The sequence below is a fragment of the Sturnira hondurensis genome, unplaced genomic scaffold, assembly GCF_014824575.4.
Source record: "Sturnira hondurensis isolate 20B ecotype Veracruz unplaced genomic scaffold, ASM1482457v3 Scaffold0006199, whole genome shotgun sequence".
Taxonomy (NCBI): Eukaryota; Metazoa; Chordata; class Mammalia; order Chiroptera; family Phyllostomidae; genus Sturnira; species Sturnira hondurensis.
In genome coordinates this window covers 487,021-511,463 of record NW_028078830.1, presented here as the reverse complement: position 1 = coordinate 511,463, position 24,443 = coordinate 487,021, and the positions used below count along the sequence as shown (strand labels likewise).

Below are 24,443 nucleotides of genomic sequence, written 5' to 3'. Positions count from 1 at the left end.
TAAGATATGTTAACTTATGTGAATATTAACTACCTGGACGTAGTGGTTTTGTACAAAATTTACATTTCTGTACAAGAATGGTTGTGATATTGCCATCCATGAAGGTTTGGAAGGTGGGCATGTGAACGTGAGAAACACATTTTGGATTCTTGTATTTCTTCACCTGGCAGGGAAATGATCATTTTACCTGTAAATGTAGTGATGGTTTCTGCATGGGGACTGGGGGTTATTTCTGTAAAAGAGTTATGGATTGAGAATTTCTTTTTTTTTTTTTAAGATATTGCTTATTTATTTGTAGACAGAGGGGAAGGGAGGCAGAAAGAGAGGAAGAGAAACATCAATGTGTGGTTGCCTCTCATCCACCCATCACTGGGGAACTGGCCCGCAACCCAGTCATGTGCCCTGACTAGGAATTGAACCGGCAACCCTTTGGAGGCAGGTGCTCAATCCATTGAGGCACACCAGCCACAGTGGATTCATAATTTCTAAAGAAAGGTAATAATGTTGATGAATGGGGTTATACAAGAGTATTACTAAAATAGCTATATGAGAAAAATGATCTGTGAAGCCCTAAGACAGGTAAGTCCCAAAGGGTAGTACATAAAGGACTCTTAGTTCTAAGAATGACAGAACAAACTTGAGCTATGACTTTGCTGGAAATGTGGCTGAATATCTTCTTTCTACAAAGTGTGGGTCCTTTTGACTCCTGAAAATGAAGAAAAATAATGAGGTGAGAAAGATATAATGAAGTGCGAGTCGAGAAATTTAGGAGTTAAAGGGAAGCCATGACATCATGTTTCATTTCTTCAGTAATCATTTACTAATTATGTCACCTATTTCAGAGGCTCACCTAGGTCTCAGGGAAGCTTTGGCTGATGTAGTTTGATTCCATGGCCCGGTTGCAGGACAAATTGAATAAAATACCTTAATCCAGTAGGGCTAGTAGGCCTTCCGAATCAGTGTCAAGAGGTACTGTCAAGTTTTTGCCTTTTGTCAAAGAAGAGGAAAGGCCTAACTCTGGACGGCATTGTCCCAGGAATACAGGAAGTAGATGCAGCTCCTCAGTGTGGCTAGAGTGCATTGATGGCCAATATCATGCCCTAGATGTCCACCAGATTTCAAATGACAGGGTCATCTGTTGAATGTATGGATGATACTCTTAAAGCTCCACAGGGGCTTGCCACTTTTCTGAGAGTGACCTCAGGGCTTTATCAGCATATTATAGGGTCACACGTTACTTGATATCCTGTGGCTCTGACACTCCCAAGTTGAGCAACTTCTTTAACTGAGCAGAATCCATTTCTATTTTTCCTACCAGCCCCTAAGAATTTCAGAGTCATTGTTTCTGTTATGTTTGGTCCCTTTTGTGCCTCACTCTAAATTGTCTCTGGACTTCTGGTCAAGATGGCAGCATAGGTAGATATGGCTTAACTCTGCACAATAGCATCAAAATTACAACCAAAATATAGGACAACCATCACTCAGAACCATCAGATACTGAGCTGAATGGAAGTCTGGGAACACGGGAATTAAGGAAACCACATTCATCCAGACTGGTTTGGGGAACGATGAGAAATGGGCTGGGCTGCCACCCACATGTAGTGGATAAAAATTCTGGAGAGCTATCTTGGGCGCTGGGAGTCCAGCCCCACATCAGGATCCCACCTCAGGGACCCAGGGCCAGGAGGATAAGGTCCCGTAACTTTTGTTTGCAAAAACAAGTGGGGATTCTGTTAGTGCAAGACAATTGAGTCTCAAGCAGTTCACTTAAAGACCCCAGACACAGCTTTCTGGCCATGATGACCTCCCCGTGACAACATGCCTCTCACAAAGGATCACTTTCATCCCTCTTTAGAAGAGGAGGAGGAAAGGAGACAGAAGAAATGCCTGGTGCAGAGCCGCAATTCCTACTTCAAGGATGAAATGCCAAGGATGCTATGAAATCACCGTCTTTAGCCATGCATAAATGGTAGTTTGCGTGTGTTGGCTGCTCCGCAATCCTCTGTCAGCCTACAGGAGGAAAAGCAAGGCTTACAGAAGGATGCTCCTTCAGAAGGAAGCAGCACTAAAAATACCTTGAATCGAAGTGGCTGGGGAACCATTCCTATAAACACATTTTCAATTAAAAAAAAAAACAAAAAGATCCCAGACACAGACTCACCTACTCAGACTCACTCTCTTTGCTCCAACACTGTCATAGCGTGAAAGGCACCATTGATATACAGGGAGACCCTGAAGTGTCTGGCGTTAAGGTCAGTGAGGTAATGGTCTCTTTTCCAAACCCTCCCCCTGCACCCTAGAGCAGGCAAGGTGATGCCATATCTGAGAGGCTCGGTCGACATGTCTAACAATTTTTGACCTGCCTTAGCAATTCCTAGAGACTCCGCCCCACCCAACTTGTGGGCCTTCCTATACTACTTTTCCACATGAATGTCTGGTCTTGGCTTATGCTTCATGACTCCCTGAATTCTATCAAACAACACCTGGCCACAGTGAGCCCTAGGCCTGGCACTAGCAGAAGCCTGCCTAGATCCACAGCATGGCTTCCCCTGGCAATCTCCAAGCCCAGCACAAGTCACAGCCATCTCAGATTGCTTTATATCTATGGGAAGGTGGCTGAGGGCAAAAGACAGGTGGGAGCTGACCTTGGCCTGAACCGCCTGGGGAATCCCAGAGACAGAGCACCCATCAGACAGCTACAGACCACATCAGAGCACCACCACCCTGCCCCTGCGTAACTGATCATCCACAGATGGCAGAAGTTGGTAGTCAGTGGTCACAGCCAGTCCTTGCTTCTCACTGGCCTGGGTAAATGCCTTCTATTGATCTGCCAACAGTAGTGATGCCTGACGTACAAGAGGAGGGTACACTCAGCTCACATGAAGGGTTCACTTCAGGTACCCAGCTTTGGTGATAGGGGAATTTGTGCCTCTGGACTCTACAGGACACCTACTCCATTAGGCCGCACTACCAAGACACGGAGCTAAAGCAGCTCTACCTAGTACATAGATATAAACACAGGGAGGCCGCCAAAACAAGGAGACAAAGAAATGACCCAAATAAAAGAACAGATCAAAACTCCAGAAAAAGAGCTAAATGAAATGGAGATTAGCAATTAATCAAATGCTGACTTCAAAACTGTTTACTTGGATGCTCTAAAAACTTAACAAGGATCTCAGCAGCATTAAAAGGATCTAGTTAGCAATGAAGGATACAGTAATTGAGGTGAAAAATTTACAGGGAAACAATAGTTGAGGTGATAAAGCTGAGAAGCAAATCAATATGGGAGAGAAGGAACGAAAACCAACCAATCAGAATAACGAGGAAAAAAGAATCCAAAGAAAATGAGGGTACTATAAGCAGTCTCTGGGAAAACTTCAAGAGATCCACCATTCGCGTCACAGGCGTGCCAGAAGGAAAAGAAAAAAACAAGAAATTGGAAATCTATTTGGAAAATAGTGAAAGAAACCCCTCCTAATTTCATGAAGTAAATACACATACAATTCCAGGAAGCACAGAGTCTCAAACAACATGGATGAAAAGATGCCCACTTCTAGATACATCATAATCAAACTGCTGAAGATTAACCCTGGCTGTTATGGTTCAGTAGGTTGAGTGTTGGCCTGCAAACTGGAGGGTTGCGAGTTCGATTCCCAGTCAGGGCACATGCCTGGGTTGTGGGCCAAGTCTCCTGTTTAGGGCAGTGAGAGGCAATGGATTGATGTATCTCTTGCACATCGATGTTTCTCTTCCTCTCTTCCCTTCCCCTCTCTCTAAAAAGAAACAAATAGCCCTGGCTGGTGTAGCTCAGTGGATTGAGCTCGGGCTTGCGAGCAACACAATCACAGTTCGATTCCCAGTCAGGGCACATGCCTGGGTTGCAGGCTAGTTCCCAGCAGGGGATGTACGAGAGGCAACCATACATTGATATTTCTCTCCTTCTCTCCTTCCCTTCCTCTCTAAAGATTAAAAAAAATAATAATAATAAATAAAATAAAAATAAAATGTTCGAAAAAATGAGGGGTTTGGAAATGGAAGTTTAAGATGCTGGCAACACTATATTATGCCATTGAGTTTCTATTATGTTCCATTTTCCGAAGCAAAGAAGGCAGATTACCTCACAGAAGAGGAAGCTTAAAGTCAAGGAAAAAACAATAAAATGCCATAGTTTAAAGGTAAATAGAGAATCTAAAAGCAGAAGAAGAAAAGTTAGCTACCTACAGAGAATTCCCATAAGACTGTCAGGTGATTTCTCCAAAGAAATTGCAGGTTATTAAGGGATTGGCAAGAAATATTCAAAGAGCCCTGTCTGGCGTGGCTCTGTGGATTGAGTGAAGGCCTGGAAACCACAGGATCCCTGGTTCGTTTTCCAGTCAGGGCACATGACAAGCTTTTTGGGCAGATGCCCAGTAGGTATTGTATGTATATCGTTATTTTTAACCTAGTGTTATTGTATATTTAATATACCACAGGATGTACTTCAGACCAAACCAGTTAGTGTCACTAGCTTTATTAGCATATTGAGTTGGCAGGTTTGGAACTTCATAGGCCCTTTCTGGGCTGATTTCCTATAACTGCATGGCTTTGATGTCATCGACCTGTACTCCATTGTCTGTAACAATGTATAATTTAAGCAGGAGGCATCAGGTCAAGTCAGTGAGGATTCCAGTCACACCGCTGCCCAGGAAGGGCTCAGACTGCTGGCTGCCCTGGGCACAGATTCCCTTGGGTATTAGCGTATTATTTATAGCATTCAATTTGCCATGTGGGTCCTCCCGATACAGGACAGAGAGCATCAGGGACTAGAGCAACATCCCCAACCATGCCCGCCATAATGTGACTCAAAGGCATAGCAGGCACTTCCTCGCCCAAGAAATATTGTCCACAGGGTGGGTGTAGAGCAGATTTCGTGTTGGGGTATTCTTGGGGGTATAGAGCTGCCAATCCACTCCTCGAGGCAGCTGGGGAAATACAAGATCCCATTCTTGGAATATACACCTTGAATTACCCAGAAGGCAAGTGTGGAATATCAAGGCTGAGTTAATAACGACTCATGAAAGGCATTTCCATGGGGGCCATACTGTAGGGCGTTCTTCCATCTGTGTGCTGGCGGGAATTCCTGTTCTCTAGGTTTCGTTATTACAGGATCAGGGTCTCATGGTCACAGGATGGAAAGGAGAAGGTGCCAGTGTGCTGCTCCCCACAGGAGCTGAGGCCAAGTATGCTGCTCGGGTGTCCAGAGTCAGGGTTGGGACAGTAACCCCAGTACCAGGTATACCCTCCTCTCCCGCCGCTCTCGCCGCTTCCCTGCCACAGCGTTCGATGGCAGCTGACACGCTGAGGCATGCGGCTGAGGTGAGTGTGCATCCCCGGGCCTTCCCTCCTCAGCCCACCCAGCCCTGCAGCCCAGGTACAGGGCACCGATCACATTCTGCAGCCCTGGCCCCAGCATCCAGGATCTTAGGTGCTCACAGATGACACATGGTGTTATGGAACTGGCAAGGGTGAGCGGCTGTGGTGTCACCTTCTAAACACCTGCAGGTGTCCTTGACCTGGATAAACCCACATATCTGGTCTGGGCCTTACATCTGGTTTCAATCGTCTGAAGCAGAGTCACGTGATAACTGGGAGGCAGAGGGGTTGCACCTTCATTCTGAGGGTCTTGGTCGCCTGGGATGGTTGTGAGCCGAGAGAGACACCGGCTGTGTCATGGTTTTCAAAGCTGTTTAGATCCTTCTGAGATAGAAGACCAACTGGACTGGGGTGATGAGGACAGTAAGACACAGGAAGAGGAGACCTTGGTCAAGGTCACAGAGCTGGTAAGATGCTGCACTGAGGAGACACTTGGCCAGAGGTCACCAGACTCCAGGGCTGGGTTGAAATACAGCTGAGACCTGCTTACGTGGAGCTGAAGGATGGTTGATCGCTTTTTCCCACAGGTGCAGAGGTTGAAAATCATTGTCAAACCAGACAAAGAAGGACAGAGTGTCCCAGTCCCTACCTGGTGGTGACATTACCATAGTGTCTAAAGACACTTCCCTTGGGAATTTTCCAGCTTTCAAATGAGGAGACCCAGGGGATACCCCAATCCTGAGTGCAGGCCATGGGTAATGTAAGGTGCTCCCATTTCTAGTGAGAACGCAAGAGACATCCGAACTGTAGAGACTTTTTGAAATGTGTATCTGAGCAGAACTGATGACAGTTTCCAGGGGAAAAAATCTCAGCGGAGTGTGAAAATGCTTTGGAAAATGGCAGTTTTACCACTTATTTTATACATCAGAATAAAAAAGGTAGATATATAAGTTTGGGAGTTGAAGTCATTTGGTGATGGGTTAGTGAGATGGGAGAAAACAAAGCAGGAAAATCCCTAATATTAAATAAAAGGTAAAGATGAATGGGCACAAATTGTTTCACATTACTGGGTATAAGATAGTTATTTTTAATGGATTAATGTAACAATAACATTGAGGGGTTTTTGGTCTCTGCTGTCATGCAGTGTTTGTGCCCTGGGGGGTAAGAAAACAGGAACTTATTGTGACATTCCAAAGGTATGTTAACAAAGGTGCCAAAATGCAAAGATGAGCACAGTTAAGGTAAAAATTCACCTTCCTCAGGGAAGATAGAGGTCTAGGTCATGATGACTTGCCATGATTTGGTTTTAGTTTTAAAGTTTTAATTTCCAACCATATATAGTGTTCTTTTCTGTCTCTCAGTTTGTAAGGACATTACGGGGGACTCCCGTAGACTGGTCAGGGTTTTATGTGCTCCTACCCTATTTTTTTTTTTTTTTTTTTTTTGGGTCANGCCCCTACCTTTTTTTTTTTTTTTTTTTTTTGGTCCACACAGGCAGTCAGTGTAAGCATTTGAGGGAAGGTAACTGGGAAGGGGCACCTCTACCTGCAAATGCTTGGAGATGCCGCAGAGCTGGGAGTGAGTACTTCAGGTAGACTTTGTGATAAACACAAGGCGCAAGGGGGAATCAGACCTGCAAAGTGGCCAGTTGAAAATTTGGGTATCTATTAGGGAGATAATGGGGTATTTGCATAAGAGAAAGGAGTTAGTCTCTCTTGGATTTAATAGGTTCTATCTGGCTGCCTAGTGGGAAACAGAGGGTGGGGGTTAATGGAGGAGGCAGGGGGCCCTGGACCTGGAGGGTTCTGTGATCCAGAGGAGAGCTGATGGGTCTGAGCTAGGTCTCAGGGGTAAAAGGAACGGTTGGATTCTTGATCCATCCTTTAATATTTTATTGTATTTTTTTCTTATTACCATCTATCTCCTCATACCTTCTTCCACCTCCACCATCCCCCTCCCCTTTACATTTTTTATTTATTTATTTATCTTTAGAGGGGAAGGAGAGAGGGAGAGAAACATCAATGTATGGTTGCCTTTTGTGCATTCCCTGCTGGTAGTTAGCCTGCAAGGAACCGGCTTGCAACCCAGGTATGTGCCCTGACTGGGAATCGAACCGCGATCGTCTGGTTCACAGGCCCGCGCTCAATCCACTGAGCTATGCCAGCCAGGGGCTTACATTTTTAAAGAAGTATAGTTTAGGATTTTGCAGTTGCAGGAAGAAAGGAAAGGGTTCAAAACCACCCCAGCATTTTTGGTCCTAGCAGCTGAAGCAGTGGAGGCTCCATCCACTGGGTTAGGGAGATGGAGGTAGGTTAATTCTCTTGGGGAATATCAGAAGGTTCTTTCGGTTAACACTTTTATCAGTTACAAACGGCAGTGAGTGGAAACATCTTGTGAGCAGCTCACATGGGTCTGAATCTGTGGAAGGGTCGACGATGGAGTCGTGCAAAAGTGGAGTCTCTTTTATGCAGGAGGGTGAAGGGGGCAGAGCTGAGGGAGTGAACCTGGGTGTGAAGCTGTGAAGCAGGGAGAGATCACACCATGGTGTTTACAGCTCGAGGAAGTGTGGGCTGACGGCCCTGGGTTCTTGGTGTTTGGATTTAAGGGTGAAGCCTGAGCCCATTTATGGCTGGGTTTGGAGGCCTGATCTGGGAGACCCAGTGGAACTGTTTAGCAGGAAGAGTGTGGCTCTGCAGGCAGGGCCCTGGGTTTCGATGGCGTTTATCTGCCCCACTTCCTCTTATCCTGCTGCCTTTGCTGAGCACAACGTAAGAGATGAATGAGACTGTGAGGAGCCGGCAGGCAGACCAGCTGCTGCTGTCTTCCCTGAAGGGGGTGTCCTGTAAGGGATTCGCTGTGGGCAAGAGTAGGATTTGGGGTCTTAGACTGTTCCAGATTCATTTGTATTAATGCTGTTAGGTTTTTGTGACCTTTGAGGACATCGCTATGTATCTGTCCAAGACAGAATGGCTCCTTCTGGATGAGGCCCAGAGACACAGCTTCCTCAGTGTCTTGCTGGAGAACTGCGCTCTTGTATCATCGCTGGGTAAGACCCTGCCTCTCCCTGCACACTCTTCTTTGCCTTGCCTGCACACCCCTTCCTCAGGGTTGCAGTTTGCTTCTTGTATCCTAAGCTATAAGGGTCCTGACCAGTCATGTACCTAGGGAGAGATGGATAGCAGCATTCGTGGTCTTAGGCTGGCCCCTGACCATGTCTGCAGGGCTGTGTTTTTTTGTTGTTCATTGTCCCAAATATTAATAAACTAACTCACGGTTAAAAAAAAAAAGACCCTCCATCTCACCAGTGACCTGGACTAGGCTTTGCATGTCGCCTGTGCCCTTCATTCCTTAGGGGTTGCTCCGTCCTCCCATGTGGACTGCGGGCACTATTCACTTCCCCAGTGTCTGGGTGGATCCCGAACTTGGCAGGGCTGGTTAGCTTGCACCTCCCCCTACTCTCCCTGCTGCCCGCATCCCTGCTGTACAGAACCCTCGTGGGGAAGGATTTGCTCTCGGTAGTATTGCCGGAAGCCAAATAGATTTCACATTGATTAGAGAGAAAAAGCATTTTTATATTCTCAAACATTTCTACAAGTGTATATATATTTTTGTGCTCACTACAAAATCTTTTTATTGATTGTTAGAGAAAGAGGGGAGGGAGAAGGAGAAATATTAATATGAGAGAGTAGCATTGATCGGTTTCCTCCTGTACATGTGTTTAATGGGATGTAACCGGCAACCTATGTTTGTGCCCTGACCAGGAATCAAACCCATAACCTTTTGGTGTATGGGACAGTGCTCTAACTGAGCCCCTTGGCCGGCGTGGATAAAATGCTATGCATATATTTGTCAACTCTGTTTTCTCTACAGTGTTTTCAAACTTTTTAAAAAAGATTTTATTTATTTATCTTTAGAGGGGAAGGGAAGGAGAGGGAGAGAAATATCAATGTATGGTTGCCTCTCATGGGCCCCCTGCTGGGAACTGGCCTGCAACCCAGGCATGTGCCCTGACTGGGAATGGAACCACAATCATGTGGTTTGCAGGCCCTCGCTCAATCCACTGAGCTACACCAGCAAGGGCCAGTGTTTTCAAAGTTTAATAATTCCTTATTGCTTTCAAAATGGATGACTACCCGTTGTTGGAAGGCTAACATCCAAGTTGTCTAGTAGCGCTGGGTTGCATTTTCCCCTTTTAGATCTCATATTGTTTGCTTATGCACTAGGTGCTCTATCATTGGGCATATAGTATTTACAGTTGTTATCCTCCCCACTCTCTTTGGTGTTATTTGGTGTACATCTCTTTATTTTCAGCTTATTTGTGTCCATAAAGATTTAGTGAGTCTCGTGGAAGCAGCACATGTTGTGTCTTGGGGATTTCTGTTTTCTTTCTGGAGCACAGGCTTCAATTTATTTATTTATTCATGTATTTATTTACTCTATTATTTTTGTTTTTAAGTACAGTTGATATACATTATATTAGTTTCATAAATATACATTATATAACTAAGTGATCATCTCCATACATTTGATTCCATGTGGCACCATATGTAATCAGTAATGTTATTGACTCTACTGTACTCTACATCCAAATGAGCGTTCTGAAATTGTCAGTCTGTACTTTATAATCCCTTCACCTTTTTCATCCATCATGAGAATTTTTATAAGTGTTTATTGAGCCAAACTGATGACAATGAACAGGACACAAGATCTCAAATGCTTTTGTGTCTTGTGTTTTTCTATCCCTTACCCACTCGTATCTTTAATGGGAGAATTTCTGGAAGAACCTACTGTTGCCACCTTGTCATGTTTTCTGCCTCTTTTGTAGTTCCTTTTGTCTTCCCATTTTTGCTGTATTTTTTTCTTTTTCGACTTATTTTCTTTTTAAAAAGATTTTATTTATTTATTTTTAGAGAGTGGGGACTGGAGGGAGTAAGAGAGGGAGGAACTTCAATGTGTGATTGCCTCTCCTGTGCTCCAAACTGGGGACCTGGAGCACAGCCCAGGCATGCGCCCCAACTGGGAATCAAACCGGTGACCCTTTGGTTTGCAGGTCGGCACTCAATCCACTGAGCCACACCAGTCAGTTCTTTTTTGTTGTTTTTGAGATTTGATTCTTTTCTCTTTTGTGCATCCATTTTGCAGGATTGTGGTTGTGGTTTGTTTTTTATTAGACTTACATAAAACTCATTTTCTTAACAGTTTGTTGTAACCTGAAAACAGCTTCACTGCATTCAAAATATTCTACCCTGTGACCCTCTGCCACACTACCTCTTCACATGTTTTTTTCCTCCTTTACATGTTTTGATTTCATAGTTCACCTCTTTCTATATTGTGTACCTATTCACAAATATTGTCACCATTGTTGTCCTTAATCTACTTTATTCATCCTGTACAATTGAGTTCAATAAAGTACATCCACCTGTCTTAGTATTGTGACCCTGATGACACCCTGGCTTTACCAGAGAGTCTTACATTTTCCCACAATTTCCTGCTTCTATGTATACATTTATGTCAGCTCAGAGATCTTCTTTTTCTGGCATTTGTAGTAAGTCAGGATGAGTCGAAATTAAGTCAGGATGAGTGTCTGGGAAAGTTTTTTGCTTGTTAAAGTGAGGATGAGGTTTTTGGAATAAAGTGTTGTGCTTTGCAGATATTTTATTTTAGTGTTTTGAGTATATCAATGATATTCTCCAAGTCTGCAAGGTTTCTTCAGTGAAAAATATTTCTGGCTTATGGAGTGTTGTCCTTAACATGAGGAGTTTCTATTGTTGTCTCTGGTCTTTCAAAATTGTTTTCTCTTTTTATTCTTGACACTTTTATTATAATAGTTGTGCTGAAATCCTGGCCGTTCAAATTTTTTTTTCATATTTTGAAGTCAATCTGTAGTTCATTTTTTAAAACCAATTTTGTATGCTTCTCTTTCTCCTCATGTTTATCTGTCTCTCATTCTCTCCTCTTGGCCCCTCCTTGGGTCTCCCATAATGCAAATATACTTTATCTCTATGGTGTTCCAAAATTCACCAGCGCTGCCCCAGCGCTGGTGAATTTTTTTTTTTCCGTGGAGGATTTTAAATCACTTGCCTCTGAGGTGATATCCTTGTCTGCTTTTGAAACTCTTTTGCATTTTTTATTCATTGTATTCTCCAACTTCAAATTTCTTTTTTATCCTTTTTATGATTTCTGTCACTGATCCCTATGATTTGTTCCCATGTTTGTCTGTTCATTATGTTGAGTTCCAAGTGTATTCATTTGCACTGACTGAAATTTTAGAAATGATTACTAGAATTATTTTTGTCAATTTTTTAAAATTTATTTATTTATTTATCTTTAGAGGGGAAGGAGAGAGGGAGAGAAACATCAATGTATGGTTGCCTTTTGTGCATCCCCTGCTGGGAGTTGGCCTGCAGGGAACTGGACTACAACCCAGGCATGTGCCCTGACTGGGAATCGAACCGCGATTGTCTGGTTCACAGGCCCGCGCTCAATCCACTGAGCTACGCCAGCCAGGGCATATTTTTGTCAATTTATGTACCTCCATCCTTTGGCTTAATTCACTTTAACATTGTGATGTTTCTTTTGTGATTTTTTTTCATATTTCCCTTTGCGTTAGTGTTGATGCCTGATATTTGATGAAGCAGTTACTTGTTTGAATTTCTGGACCCAGTTCTGTTTTTAGTAGTTTTATCTGCATATGCGTACAAGGGGGCTGGCTAAGGTGATGTGTTGTGTTTTGGGCTCGTGAGAATCTTCACTTCCCAAGACCAAGGTCAGCATTGTGAAGGTTGAAGGGGTCTTTAGTGGCCAGGGCTGTGGTATTCCAAATATTTAGCGATCTCTTGGAGGCTTGTAACACAAAACAGGCCAGTAGAGTCAATGGCAGCACATATTGCAGTGTGTCTGAGAAGCTCTTACCCTTGTCTTTTGAATCTAAACCTGTTCACTGAGCCAGTCTTTCCTGCTGTCGTTTTGTGCAGCTCCTTGTATTAGGTTCCACCATGTGGCTCCTTGAAATACCTGGTCTCTTAAGCCTTTCCCTTTTGTGAAGGAATGCTGTTTAACATGGATAATTGTCTAATTATTCTTGAAGGGAGTTGAATATTTGTATTTTTTATTCTGCCACCTTGCTGTGCCCACTGACGTAGATATTTTTATTTTGATTTTTTTGGTGCAGTGTTGGTTATTTACCTCTTCTGCTTTTTCTTTGGAGTTGCATCATCAAGTTTCCACCTGATAGCTCCAAGAAGAGGGACGGGAACAGTTCTTTGTGTATTTCAAGAGGGACAGGTATCCAGCTTTGACAGGGTAGTGTCACAAAGGATCTCACTTTGTGAATGGCAGTTGGGGAAAATTTGATTCCAAGGCTTGGCTAAAACATAATGAGGAGTATGTTCTCTTTAACTGAAGTTGCTCACCGTTGCCAATGGCCACACTTTAATGCACTTGTCCTTTCCTAGTGTTGGCACATTTCCAGTTTGTTACTTGTAATAATTTCCCTTTACACTTTTGATTTCCAATCATGGGTAATCTCTGCCTCTCTAATCTCTACACCACAACCCTTTCTCTGAGGAGTCTTTTTGGTGTGCTCTCCCATTTGAATCAATGCCTGTTGCACCTTGAAGTGTGCTCATATTTCTATACAAAGCTAACACAGCATCTGCTCTGCTGTGGTTGATTTTCATGGTTTGTGGCATATTCATGTCCTCTACACAGCCTTAAAATAGAACAAGAACGGGTTTTGCAGGCAGCCCATATGACAGTAATAACTTCTAAAGCCAGCTTCTCTTCCTTAGGTTCCTCCGTATCCTGGTGTCCTTCAGTTAATGAGTTCCCCATATTACAGCCCTGAGGGACTTTCCTTGAGACTCTATTTGTCTTGAAAGCATCATATAAAATCATGCCAGATGTAACTGATGCGTGATGCGTCACTCAATCAGTGATGAGAAAACCCGCTCCCTATAGGTCAGTGTGTACTTTACTAGCATTTGTTTTTCTTCAGGTTGTTGCTGTGGAACAGAGGATGGGGAGGCACCCATTGAAGAGAATGTTAATGTCAGAGGCTCAAGGGCTATGAATCTGAAGTCAGCACTGTCTTCCCAGAAGAACCACCCCTGTGAGAGTTGTGGGTGTGTCTTGAGACATATTTTCTTCTTCATTGACCAGCAGGGAACTCGACAGAGCCCAACACTGCTGAGGTGTGGGGCATGTGCAAAACCATTTTATTTCAGTGCACAGAGTCACCAACTCCAGGAGCAGGACATGACAAAGAATTGTTTCATCAGTAGTGTGGACAGGGTCTCGCTTGCAAAGAGCTGCAAATCCCATGTGTTGTGGAAGGCTTGTAGCTCTAGTCAGAGTGGAAAATGCTTGCGTATCAGTTCTGGACATCGTGAGCCACTGGATGCTTATGCCATGCACAGGACAAAGGAAATCTTTAAGTCTGGAATGACTTTTCAAACTACAAAATATTATGTGGCAGGAGAATGCAGTAAAGCCATTGGCTGTGATGACACACTCACTGAGGACCTGAGCTTCCTTACTGGAAGACAGTGTTTTTTGTGTTATGAATGTGGGAAGTCTTTTACCAGGATTTCTGCCCTTCATGTACATAAGAGAGTTCATACTGGAGAAAGGCCCTATAAGTGTGGAGAATGTGGGAAATCTTTCAGTGGTAGCTCTGGTCTTGGTTATCATAAGAGAGTTCACACCGGAGAAAGGCCTTATAAGTGTGGTGAATGTGGGAAATCTTTCAGCAGTAGTTCAGGTCTTGGTCATCATCAGAAAGTTCACACTGGAGAAAGGCCTTATGAGTGCACCGAATGTGGGAAATCATTTAAGCGGAAAGATTCCTTTAATTCTCATCAGAGAGTTCACACTGGAGAAAGGCCTTACAAGTGTGGTGAATGTGGGAAATCTTTCAGCAGTAGCTCAGGTCTTGGTCATCATCAGAGAGTTCACACTGGAGAAAGGCCTTATGAGTGCACCGAATGTGGGAAATCATTTAAGCAAAAAGATTCCCTTAATTCTCATCAGAGAATTCACAGTGGAGAAAGGCCTTATAAGTGTGGTGATTGTAGTAGATCTTTTAGCCGTAGCTGTGATCTCCGTAAACATCACAGAGTTCACACTGGTGAAAGGCCTTATGAGTGCAGTGAATGTGGGAAATCTTTTACCCGTAGCTCTTCCCTCCGTATTCATCACAGAGTCCACACAGGAGAACGACCATATAATTGCAGTAAATGTGGGAAATCTTTTACCCATAGCTTTCTCCTTCGTCGTCATCAGAAAGTTCACACTGAAGAAAGCCCTTATAAGTGTGGTGAGTGTGGAAAATCTTTTAGCAGTGGCTATGACCTTTGTGTACATCACAGAGTACACGCTAGGGAAAGGCCTTATGAGTGCAGTGAACATGCAAAATCTTGTACCAGTAGTTCTGCCCTCCATTTTCATCAAGGTGTTCACACTGGATAAAGCCCTGATTACTGCACTAAATGGGGAAAGCTTTTATGTGTACCAGTTTCCTCAATTACCATCACAGAGTTCTCACCAAGGAAATGCTTATGAATGTGGTGAAAGTGGAAAATCTTTTATCTGTTACATTAACTATCATGCTATCAGAGACTACACACACAGCAGCAAAGTTTTATGTCTGCAGGGAATGTGGGACATGTTTTATCAGTAATCTTCATTTTCCTTGGAGACTCCACATTGGAGAGAGGCCTCATGAGTGCAATGAAAGTGGAAATCCTTTTTCTGTAGCAGTCCCCTCAGTTGTCATCGGAGAGTCACCCTGGAGAATGGCCTTATGCCTGCAGTGAATCTGGGAGATGTTTTTTTTCTATCAGTGACTTCTACTAGTATGAATAAACTCTAGTTATACTGTCAAATATGCAATTTGTCAACAAAATTGAGTTTATTCTGTTGAAATGCAGTTTGAGTGATGAGAGTATGAGAAATGTTTGAACTGTAGCCATTCTCTTCACTGTCACTAGAGAATTTACAATCTCTAAGTTCTTATAAGGTAAGGAAATCGAGAAATCTTTTATTATGTATCCATTGCCTTTCTTATCTTCTGAGAATTCACACAGGTAAAATCTTTTCATATACGGGCAATTTGAGAATTTTTTCTGTAGCATAGTCCTCCATTATATTCCCAGTTTCACTCTGGAGAATGTCCTTATGAGTACAGGGAATGTGGGAAAATGTTTTTTGATTGCTTATCAGAGTTTACATAGGAGATAGGCCTTATGATGACACGTAATGTGGGAAATCTTTCACCTCTTTTTCATAGGCCTGTTAATCATAGTTCACAGTGGCAAAAGGATTCAAGAAAAGTGAACTAGGGAAATCTTTAGCCATAAGGTGTTGGACAGTTCTCACTCTGTAAAAGGGTACTTTTTAGGAAATGTTTATTTGTTATCTTCATAATAATGACACTGAAGAAAACTTTCTGAAGATGTCTGAGTTTAATTTTATGAATTCACACTGTGAAGATATCTCAGAAGTTTAATGTTTACATATTGATGTTAACTAACAAAGTACATTCTGAGCTAATTGTGCCTTAATGTATTCCTACTTATAATGTATGAGGGTTGCGTTCTTCCACTCTGACAAAGTCTTGATTTGTTTATTTTTATAATTTTAGCTCTGTTCATATATTTGGCATGCTGTTTTTTTGTTCTAGTTGCATTTCTGTAATGATTTATAATGTGCCTTTTTCAGGAGTGTATGTAAATTGGATATGTTTTTTAATAAACTCTATGCTCACATACTTTACCTATTCTTTTATAATTTAGGGCTACTCTCCTTAGAAAATAGGAGAATGAAACAACAAAGGTCTATGCTGTAGTGTCACCCATTTTAATTCCTTGAATAATAAATAATTTTTGTTTCATGGAATAAAAGTTTTTATGAAAAAAAATTGTTTTTAGTACTGAAAATCATATTCAGATCATTTGTATTTTTTTCTGTACAGAATGTGTAGGTACATACATATACTTTAAAAAATAGTCTTCATTATTTACACACTTCATTGCTTTTGTAAATTCAATCATTAAGTACTGTAATAATTTTGTTTCTATTTTCAGTCCTTTCTGTGGTCTTTCATCTGGGGTTCACTGGGCTGCGACGGGACTTGAAAGTGCACCAGGTGGTATGAGGATCAATGGGTATTTGTTGAGCCTGAAAGCCCTCACAGAAGCCAAAGATAAGAAAACGGTGATTAGACTCCACATATCTTGGCCATGCAAGGGTTTATATCTTAGATTATTGACCATAGTTGTTATTACAGGAAAGTGATTCACTGTATAGGCCTCAGTATTTTTCTGTGTAAATAGAAATAAAAACACCCTTTCCATGGATTGAGTGGTACGGTGGGTTGAATGTTGTCCCACAAACCAAAAGACTGCATGTTCAATTCCTGGTCAGGGCCCATGCCTGTGTTTTGGTCCAGTTCTCAAGTTAGGGGAGTGGGGGAGTCAAACAGTGAATGTTTTCACAGTTCAATATTTCTCTCCCTCTCTCCTTTCCTTACTGATACAGACCCGGTCTTGTGGGGTCTGCCACATTGTGGATGAGGCACGAGAAATTTCAAGTCCTGTGGAGGAAAAGGGATGGCATTGCTTCTCTCTCAAGAGGAGAAAAAGCCTTGGCCCTTGCCTTGACAAGCCTTTATTGCTTTTCTGGGCACATTACATGATGGTCCTCATTTACTATGCACAGGTTTGCTTTAGGTGGTTACCTTTTACAGAAAACAAAGATGATGACACTAATCACATCACAGAAGAAGGATATTTGCAAATGCAAAGGGAAAAGTGTTTGAACTGGTTACACTCCATACTGGGGAGGTTTAGCACAGACTTTAAGAAGTTACAATAAGCACTTGCTACCTCAATTCAGGGTGAGGGAGTTTTAGCAAAAGCAAGTCTCAAAGCAGCCTAGGTACATTGCAGGCCTGATTCCCCATGGGAGAACCTATCCATGGGTGTGGGTCCTGTGCATCTCTGAGTGGGAGCTGGGCCCACGCCATGCAGAACATTCTCCTATACCTTACCCTCTCTAAAATTTAGAGAATAAAAATAGTTTTAAGAAAGAGCAGCCTTCATTCCTGAATGAAAAATTTCCAGGGCTTGCATTTTGATCATTTTGATGTTTTTAATCCTAACTGCACCCTGGGAATTAGTAGCTATTAGTGTACTTCTGGGGAAAATAGGAGGAGAAGAGGAAGGAGTTTTTCCAAGGTCACAGGGCAGAGAACTGTCAGATTGTAGTGGCTGGATTCGAACATGGGAGTCTGGCTCCAGAGGTGGGCCCTAATCACAAGGCAGGAGGACAGTAAAGGCCAGGGACATTAGAAATTCAGCTAGCTGCTATTGTTATTGTTTTATCATAACATTTCTGCATTTTCCAATATCTTAGAATGCTTAACATCTGCCTCACAGATTTTGTGGGGACCTTAACTGTCATTTCCAGTGGTCTCTCCAAGGGAAACTACTTGAGCCTCAGCTGTGTTTTGCCTACCTCCTTTTTGAGCTTAGTGCACAGCTTACATTAATAAGACCTCAGTGATTCATGGCTGAATCTTTCTGCACATTGTCTTATTTTTTTGAATGATGGGCTAGCACATTATCCACTGTGGTGGATATTATGCACTACGTTTGACCCTTCAACTGGTTTTTATACATGCCACTGGACATGCACCGTCCAGCACTGAGCACTGACAGGATACTGGAATATATTCAGAAGTGATGCTGGAGACCTATAGTATGTTATCTACTTATTGGAGCATTCTCTTCTTCATACAGGAATCTGCCCTCTTGATCCTATACACCATGTGTGTCCAATCTGTGGCCTGTGGGTCACATGCAGCTCAGGATGGCTGTGAAAGCAGGCAACACAGAATCGTAAATTTACTTAAAACATTACGAAAATGTTTTTGTGATTACCTATTGCAATGTATTTAATGTGTGGCCCAAGACAACTCTTCTTCTTTCAGTGTGGACCAGAGACGCCAAAAGTTTGGACACCCCTGCTACTCTGTCAAGTACTGGTTGGATGAAGAAACAGGACTCACCACGTTTTTCCTGCAGTCCTGACCATGTTCAGCAACCACATCCCCCTTTCCAACCTCCCTGTGTCTGCACCAGAGATATTTCTTTAGACAAAGTCCTTCTGAATAAAGTGGGATTCTTCTCCCAATTCCTCAAGAAAAGCAAATCAGCCAAATCAGGTTGGGTCTATGTCCACACGGCCTTATTAGCATTGTTATGGCTCATTGCTTTTCCTGAGAACAGGACGAGTGTGCAGCATTCTTGGTGATGTTTGCAATCTGATCTTACGATATGCTCCTAACAACACAATCCCTTTTTTTAAAAAGATTTTATTTATTTATTTTTAAAGAGAAGGGAAGTGAAGGAGAAAGAGTTGGAGACAAATATCAATGTGTGTTTACCTCTCCCGCACCCCCAAATGGGGACCTGACCTGCAACCCAGACCTGTGCCCTGACTGGTAATCAAACCGGTGATTCTTTGGTTCACAGACCTACTCTGAATCCACTGAGCTACACCAGTCAAGCCGTAACACAATACATTTAAAGGCACCAGATGTCATACATGGACAGGGTCAGGACATTTTCTTTCCCCTTGGTGTTTCCTCCTCACTATTGTTAGTAGAGTGACTTGGATTAGTGCTAAATCTCAAAAGCCCTTCTAAGTGTTTCTGATTATCCAGTTTCAACATGGAGCAGTCCTCAGTAGCCCATGTAAGTTACCTGGGACTTCAGCATTATTTTGATGTCATTGCATTTCCATGGTAACCTATCATTAGTCATAAGTCATACTGACTTTCCCAGTTCTCGAAAAGGTACAAGTACACTTTTTAGGATTCAGTGTATGTGAGAAAAGTCAAGTAGGTCATGTTCCAGAGAATAATAACCATGGGTCCGGGTATGTTCCCCCAAGTAGAGATTAGGTATCAGGACATTTGTATGTACAGTTCAATGTCCTATTGAACTCTATGATCATTCACAGACCTTAGCTTTAAATTTATTTACATGATTGTGTATATTGCTATCTGTATTTTACAACCTTTTATTGACATGTTTTTCAAGTGTGTGCTAATGTCTCTAAATTCTACAGTAAGTTTGTAGTTTTTACATATATTTTATCAATTATTTTTTTACAGTTGTTACAATTACTCTCCTTTGACCCACTGTGTCCGGTACCCTTTCAACCAACAATCCCCACACTTTATCTCATGTCCACGGGTCATGCATATAAGTTCTTTTCCTTCTCCATTTTCTATACTATTCTTACCCTCTCTCTGTCTATATTTTACCTATGAATTATGCTTTTGAATCCCTACATGGTTCCCCTACACAGGCTTTTGCTTCTTCCTTCTGCCATCTGATAACCCTCCAAATTATCTCCATATCTATGATTCTGTTCCTGTTCTGGTTGTTTTTTAATTTTGTTTTGATTCAGATTCAGTTGTTGATAGTTCTGAATTTGTTGCATTTTTAATATTCATAATTTTGATTTTCTTCAAACATTTTATGTAATAAGGAATTTGCAGTGATGAACTCTTGTAGCTTTACTCTGTGTGGGAAGCACTTTATTGGTCCTTCTATTTAAAAAATAGCTTTACTGGATAGAGTAATCTAGATTATAAGTCCTTGCTTTTCATCACTTTGAATACTTCTTGCCAGTCTCTTCTTGCCTGCAAAGCTTGTTCTCAGAAATCAGCTGATTGTCTTTTGGGTAGTCTTTGTAGGTACTCTTTGCTTTTCTCTGCTGCTCGTAAGTGTCTCTCTTTAACTTTAACTTTTGGAATTTTAATTATAATATGTCTTGGTGTGGTCTTTTTTGGGTCAAACTTGTTCGGGACTCCGTGTGCTTCCTGGGCTTGTATGTCTATTTCTTCCACCAAACTAAGGACATTTTCTTTCATTATCTTTTCAAATAAATTTTCACTTGTGTGTGTGTGTGTGTGTGTGTGTGAATTATTAATTAATAGTCAAAGCCTACAGATTGGTTTCTTCTTGGGCACACCCACAGTACAACCCTAGCAGCCTATGGTCTTTGTGTACTGGTCTCAAACACAAAGATCCCAGAAGTAGCACAGCCCTCTGCAGGCTGAATTTTCTCAGCTGCTCTGGGTTTCCTGAAGCTTGTCGTCCAGATCATTGGCCAGGACTTGGCTGTGTTTTCCATCCTTCACATTCTTCTCTCTGTTCAAGAACCAGTGTGGAATCTTGTACTAAGGTGGGTTCTGCACAATGGTAATCACCCGTTCTACCTCATCCTCTCTGAGCTGTCCTGCCCTCGTGGGGAGGTTGATGTCTGCTTTCCTGAACCTCACATGAGCATATCTTCACCCTACACCCTTAATTACAGTGATGGCAAAGGCTGTTTTCCATTGTGCATCAATATAGGTGTTGAGTACTCACAAACTGTTGGAATTTCTCAGAAATCACTAGAGATGTGGCTGCAGTGATGTGTAGGCCTCCTGTGGAAGGTCTCAAATGATTTTTCACTCTCCTACTCTTTCTCTTCTTTGGGCATCCCTATTATTCAAATGTTGGCACGTTTGGAGATGTCTTAGAGACTTCTTATATTTGTTCTTTTGAATTCTTGTTTCTTCTTCATGTTCTGGTTGGATATTTATTTCTTCCTCGTGTCCAAATCCTTGACTTGAATCCTGGCTCTCTTTCCTGCACCGTTGGTTCCCTGTTGATTTTTCTTTATTTCACTTAGTGTAGCCATCATCTCTTCCTTTATGTTGTTGCTGTGCTCAATGAGTTCTTTAGCATCCTGATTAGCAATGTATTGAACTCTGCATCTGACAAGTTGGTTATTTCCATTTCATTTCATTCTTGTTCTTTCACTTGGACCGTAATAATTCTTTGTCTCTCCTCAATTTTGCAGCCTCCCTGTGTGTGTTTCTGTGTATTAGGTGGCACTGCTTTGAATCCCTGTAAGAGGCACCCGTTGGGATGAATGTGGCTTCTTTAAATTTTTTATTGTGGGACTTCCATACAGCTTGATTTCCAGACAGTTGAGGTTTTTATTTGTTTTGAGATATAGTTGTAATTCTTTTTGTGGTTGCCTGAGAGGCAAGGCATGTATACTTACGACTCCATCATGAGCAGAAGTATCATTAGTTCTTTTTTGCTTTCTATCTGTTACATCTCCCTATTTTTGGTAGGCAAATATTTGAGTTGTTTGCTATTATTGTATTGCATTTTCTGACTTCAGATCTTATATTGTTTTTTTAGTATACTTGTATGTCTGTGGTTGGATGCATAGTAATGACAACTTTTATCCTCTTGAATTGACTCCTTTTTCATTTTGTGATAACCTTTTTGCTTTGTGACAGTGTGTGAGGTTGTCTTCTTGTGTGATACAATTTTAGCTTGTCCAAGTGTCTGTTTTTATCTGTATGGAATATTTTTTAAATTTATTTAATTATTTTTCAAGTACAGTTTTCTGTCTATTACTCCCATACCAACCCATCCCCCCCACCGTGCTCCCCCCCGTGCTCCCCCCTCCCTCCCATTTTCACCCTTCTTAGTTGTTGTCCATGTATTCTTTATATTTGTTTTTCTAAATCCCTCTCCTATTTCCCTTGAAATTCCCTCCCCTCTCCCCTCTGGTCGCTGTCCCCCTGTTCTCTATTTCAGTGTCTTTGGTTATATTTTGCTTGTTGTTTGTTTTGTTGTTTAGCTTCCTGTTAAAGGTGAGATCATATGGTATTTGTCCTTCAACACCTGGCTTATTTCACTCAGCATAATGCTTTCCAGTTCCATCCATGCTGTTGCAAATGGAATATTTTTTACATTGCCTTATTTCAAGCTGTTTTTGTCCATAAACTTTTTAAATTTTATTTCTTTTTATAGAGAGGGTATGGCAGGGAGAAACAGGAAGAGAAACATTGATGTGCAAGAGAATCACTGATTGGTTGCTTCTTGCACACCCCACCTGGTGATCTGGCCCACAATCTAAGCATGAGCCAGGATTCAGATATGGTGCTCAATGCATTGATCCACAAGAGGTGGCAAGAAGTAGTTTTATCTCCATGTGAATAGAAGCTGTGTTTTGAGCTGAATATAAGTTTCAATTGACATTCTTCTTGTTGCCCCAGGAGCTGAAGTCAGAGACCTGAAGATTATAGGGTCCTAGTGGGGAGGGCAGCTGATGTCCAAATATTAAGTGACCTGTTTTGGTGTCTTTGATGGCAAATATTGCTGGGGATATCCTTCATAAATGACATTGGAGCCAAGGGCATGCCTCTTCACGTCCTTGCTGACAAACTCTGCAGGTTTCTTTCAGATGAACTCGTGGGAAGTTGCAGATACTGCTGAGAATCCTGAAATTCTCAGACACAATGGTTGCCATGGTCATTTACACAACAGGCCTCTGGAGTCCAGGGTAGCACATGCACAGTGGCTTGGTGTGGAAACTCTCATCCTTGTCTTTTGAATTGAACCATCTTTGCTAAGCCAGTCTATCCTGCAATTCTTTCTGTTTAGTTGTTTTATAATCCACTCATGGCTCTTTAAAAAAAAAAACTGGTCTGTTAAGCATTCCCCTCATTCCTCTAGAGATGCTTTTCTTAAAAGATTGTATTTACTTATCTTTAGAGAGAGGGGAAGGGAGGGAGAAAGAAAGGAAATGAAACATCAGTGTGTGGTTGCCTATCGTGCACCCCCTCCTGGGGACCTGGCCCATAGCCCAGGCATGTGCCTGGACTGGGAATCAAACCAGCAACTCTTGGCTTCACAGTCTAGCACTCAGTCCACTGAGCCACACCAGCCAGGGCTCTAGGGATGCTTTTTATCATGAATAATTGTTTAATTATTTTGGAAAGGGGTTGAATATTTGTATTTATTATGTATGCCATTATTCTGTCATCATATAGGTGGTTTTCTTCTGGCCTGTTTGTGCTAAGTAGTGCTACAATAGTGTTTGTTTTTCATTTCTTGTTTTCTCTCTTAATAAGAGTCCAGTCATCAGTGTTTCATGTAATTGCTTACCTGGGAGGGAATTGGAAGAGTCCTGTGTGTATTACAAGAGGGACATGAATCCAGTCATAACAGGATGGGTTCACAGAAAGTCTGGTGTTTGTGAATGGCATTGGGGAGCATTTGATGCCAGGGCTTTTTAAAACATGATGAGAAGCCTGTTCTCTTTAACTTTTAATTTTGCTACCTTTACCAGTGGCCACACCTTAATGAACTGATGCCTTCCCAGTGTTGGCACTTAGCCAATTTGTTAGTTGTTGTTTTTTTCCAAGATTGAACTTATTTCCCCTGGCTGGTGTAGTTCAGTGGATTGAGCACGGGCCTGTGAGCCAAAAGATCGCAGTTCGATTCCCAGTCAGGGCACATGCCTGGGTTGCAGGCCAGTTCCCAGCAGAGGACACACGAGAGGCAACCATACATTGATATTTCTTTCCCTCTCTCCTTCCCTTCCCCTCTAAAGATAAATAAATAAAATCTTTAAAAAAAGATTGAACTTATTTATTTTTAGAATGAGGGGATGGGAGGCAGAAAGATAGGGAAATATTAGTGTGTTGTTGTCTTTTGCATGCCCCCTACTGGGGACCTGGCCAGAAACCCAGGCATTTGCCTTAGAGTGAGAATTGAGTCTGTGACCCTTTGGTTTGAAGGCCTGCACTCAATCCACTGAGCCACACCATCCAGGTTCTATTTGTTAGTTTTACGAGGTGTAATTTCTAATCTGATATCTAACCAGGGCTAAACTGCCTCTTTAACCTCTACACCACAACCATTACTCTGAGGAGTCTTTTTGGTGTACTCTCTAACTTTAGTCAGTGACTCTATCTCTTTGACGTGTGCACATCTTTCTACATGAACCTTGCACAGCATCTGCTGTGTTGCGGTTGACTTTCATGGTTTGGGACACATTCATATCCTCTACACAGCCTGACATCAACAGCAGAAAGGCTTTTGTAGGCAGCCATCAGTAGAGGGACAACTTCTGAACCCTCCTCTCTTCCAATCCTAGTGGCCTTTGTTTCATGAAGTGCCCATTATTTACAGTCATTAGTGGCCAAGTAATACACAACCACCTCT

General features: G+C 42.2%; 1 protein-coding gene and 2 pseudogenes across 1 annotated transcript; 2 read left to right on the top strand and 1 right to left on the bottom strand.

Annotated features, from left to right (window-relative positions):
- Positions 1 to 1,493: 1,493 nt before the first annotated feature.
- On the top strand, positions 1,494 to 2,072 carry LOC118988199 (40S ribosomal protein S27-like; annotated as a pseudogene).
- Positions 2,073 to 4,351: 2,279 nt separating this feature from the next.
- Positions 4,352 to 16,023, top strand: LOC118988176 (zinc finger protein interacting with ribonucleoprotein K-like). The gene is made up of 3 exons (XM_037047631.1): positions 4,352 to 5,355; positions 8,272 to 8,398; positions 13,349 to 16,023. Exons 1-3 carry the CDS (start codon positions 5,158 to 5,160, stop codon positions 14,818 to 14,820), a joined length of 1,797 nt encoding a protein of 598 aa, XP_036903526.1. The 5' UTR covers positions 4,352 to 5,157; the 3' UTR covers positions 14,821 to 16,023.
- A 4,339-nt stretch (positions 16,024 to 20,362) lies between these two features.
- LOC118988217 (40S ribosomal protein S18-like) lies at positions 20,363 to 24,279 on the bottom strand (annotated as a pseudogene).
- Positions 24,280 to 24,443: the final 164 nt, after the last annotated feature.

Bases quoted from the DNA above. Each gene is read 5' to 3' on its own strand.
- LOC118988176 (XM_037047631.1), top strand. From the start codon at position 5,158: ATGGTCACAGGATGGAAAGGAGAAGGTGCCAGTGTGCTGCTCCCCACA. The intron at 5,356-8,271 runs GTGAGTGTGCAT...TAATGCTGTTAG, and splicing joins CGCTGAGGCATGCGGCTGAG to GTTTTTGTGACCTTTGAGGA. The intron at 8,399-13,348 runs GTAAGACCCTGC...GTTTTTCTTCAG, and splicing joins CGCTCTTGTATCATCGCTGG to GTTGTTGCTGTGGAACAGAG.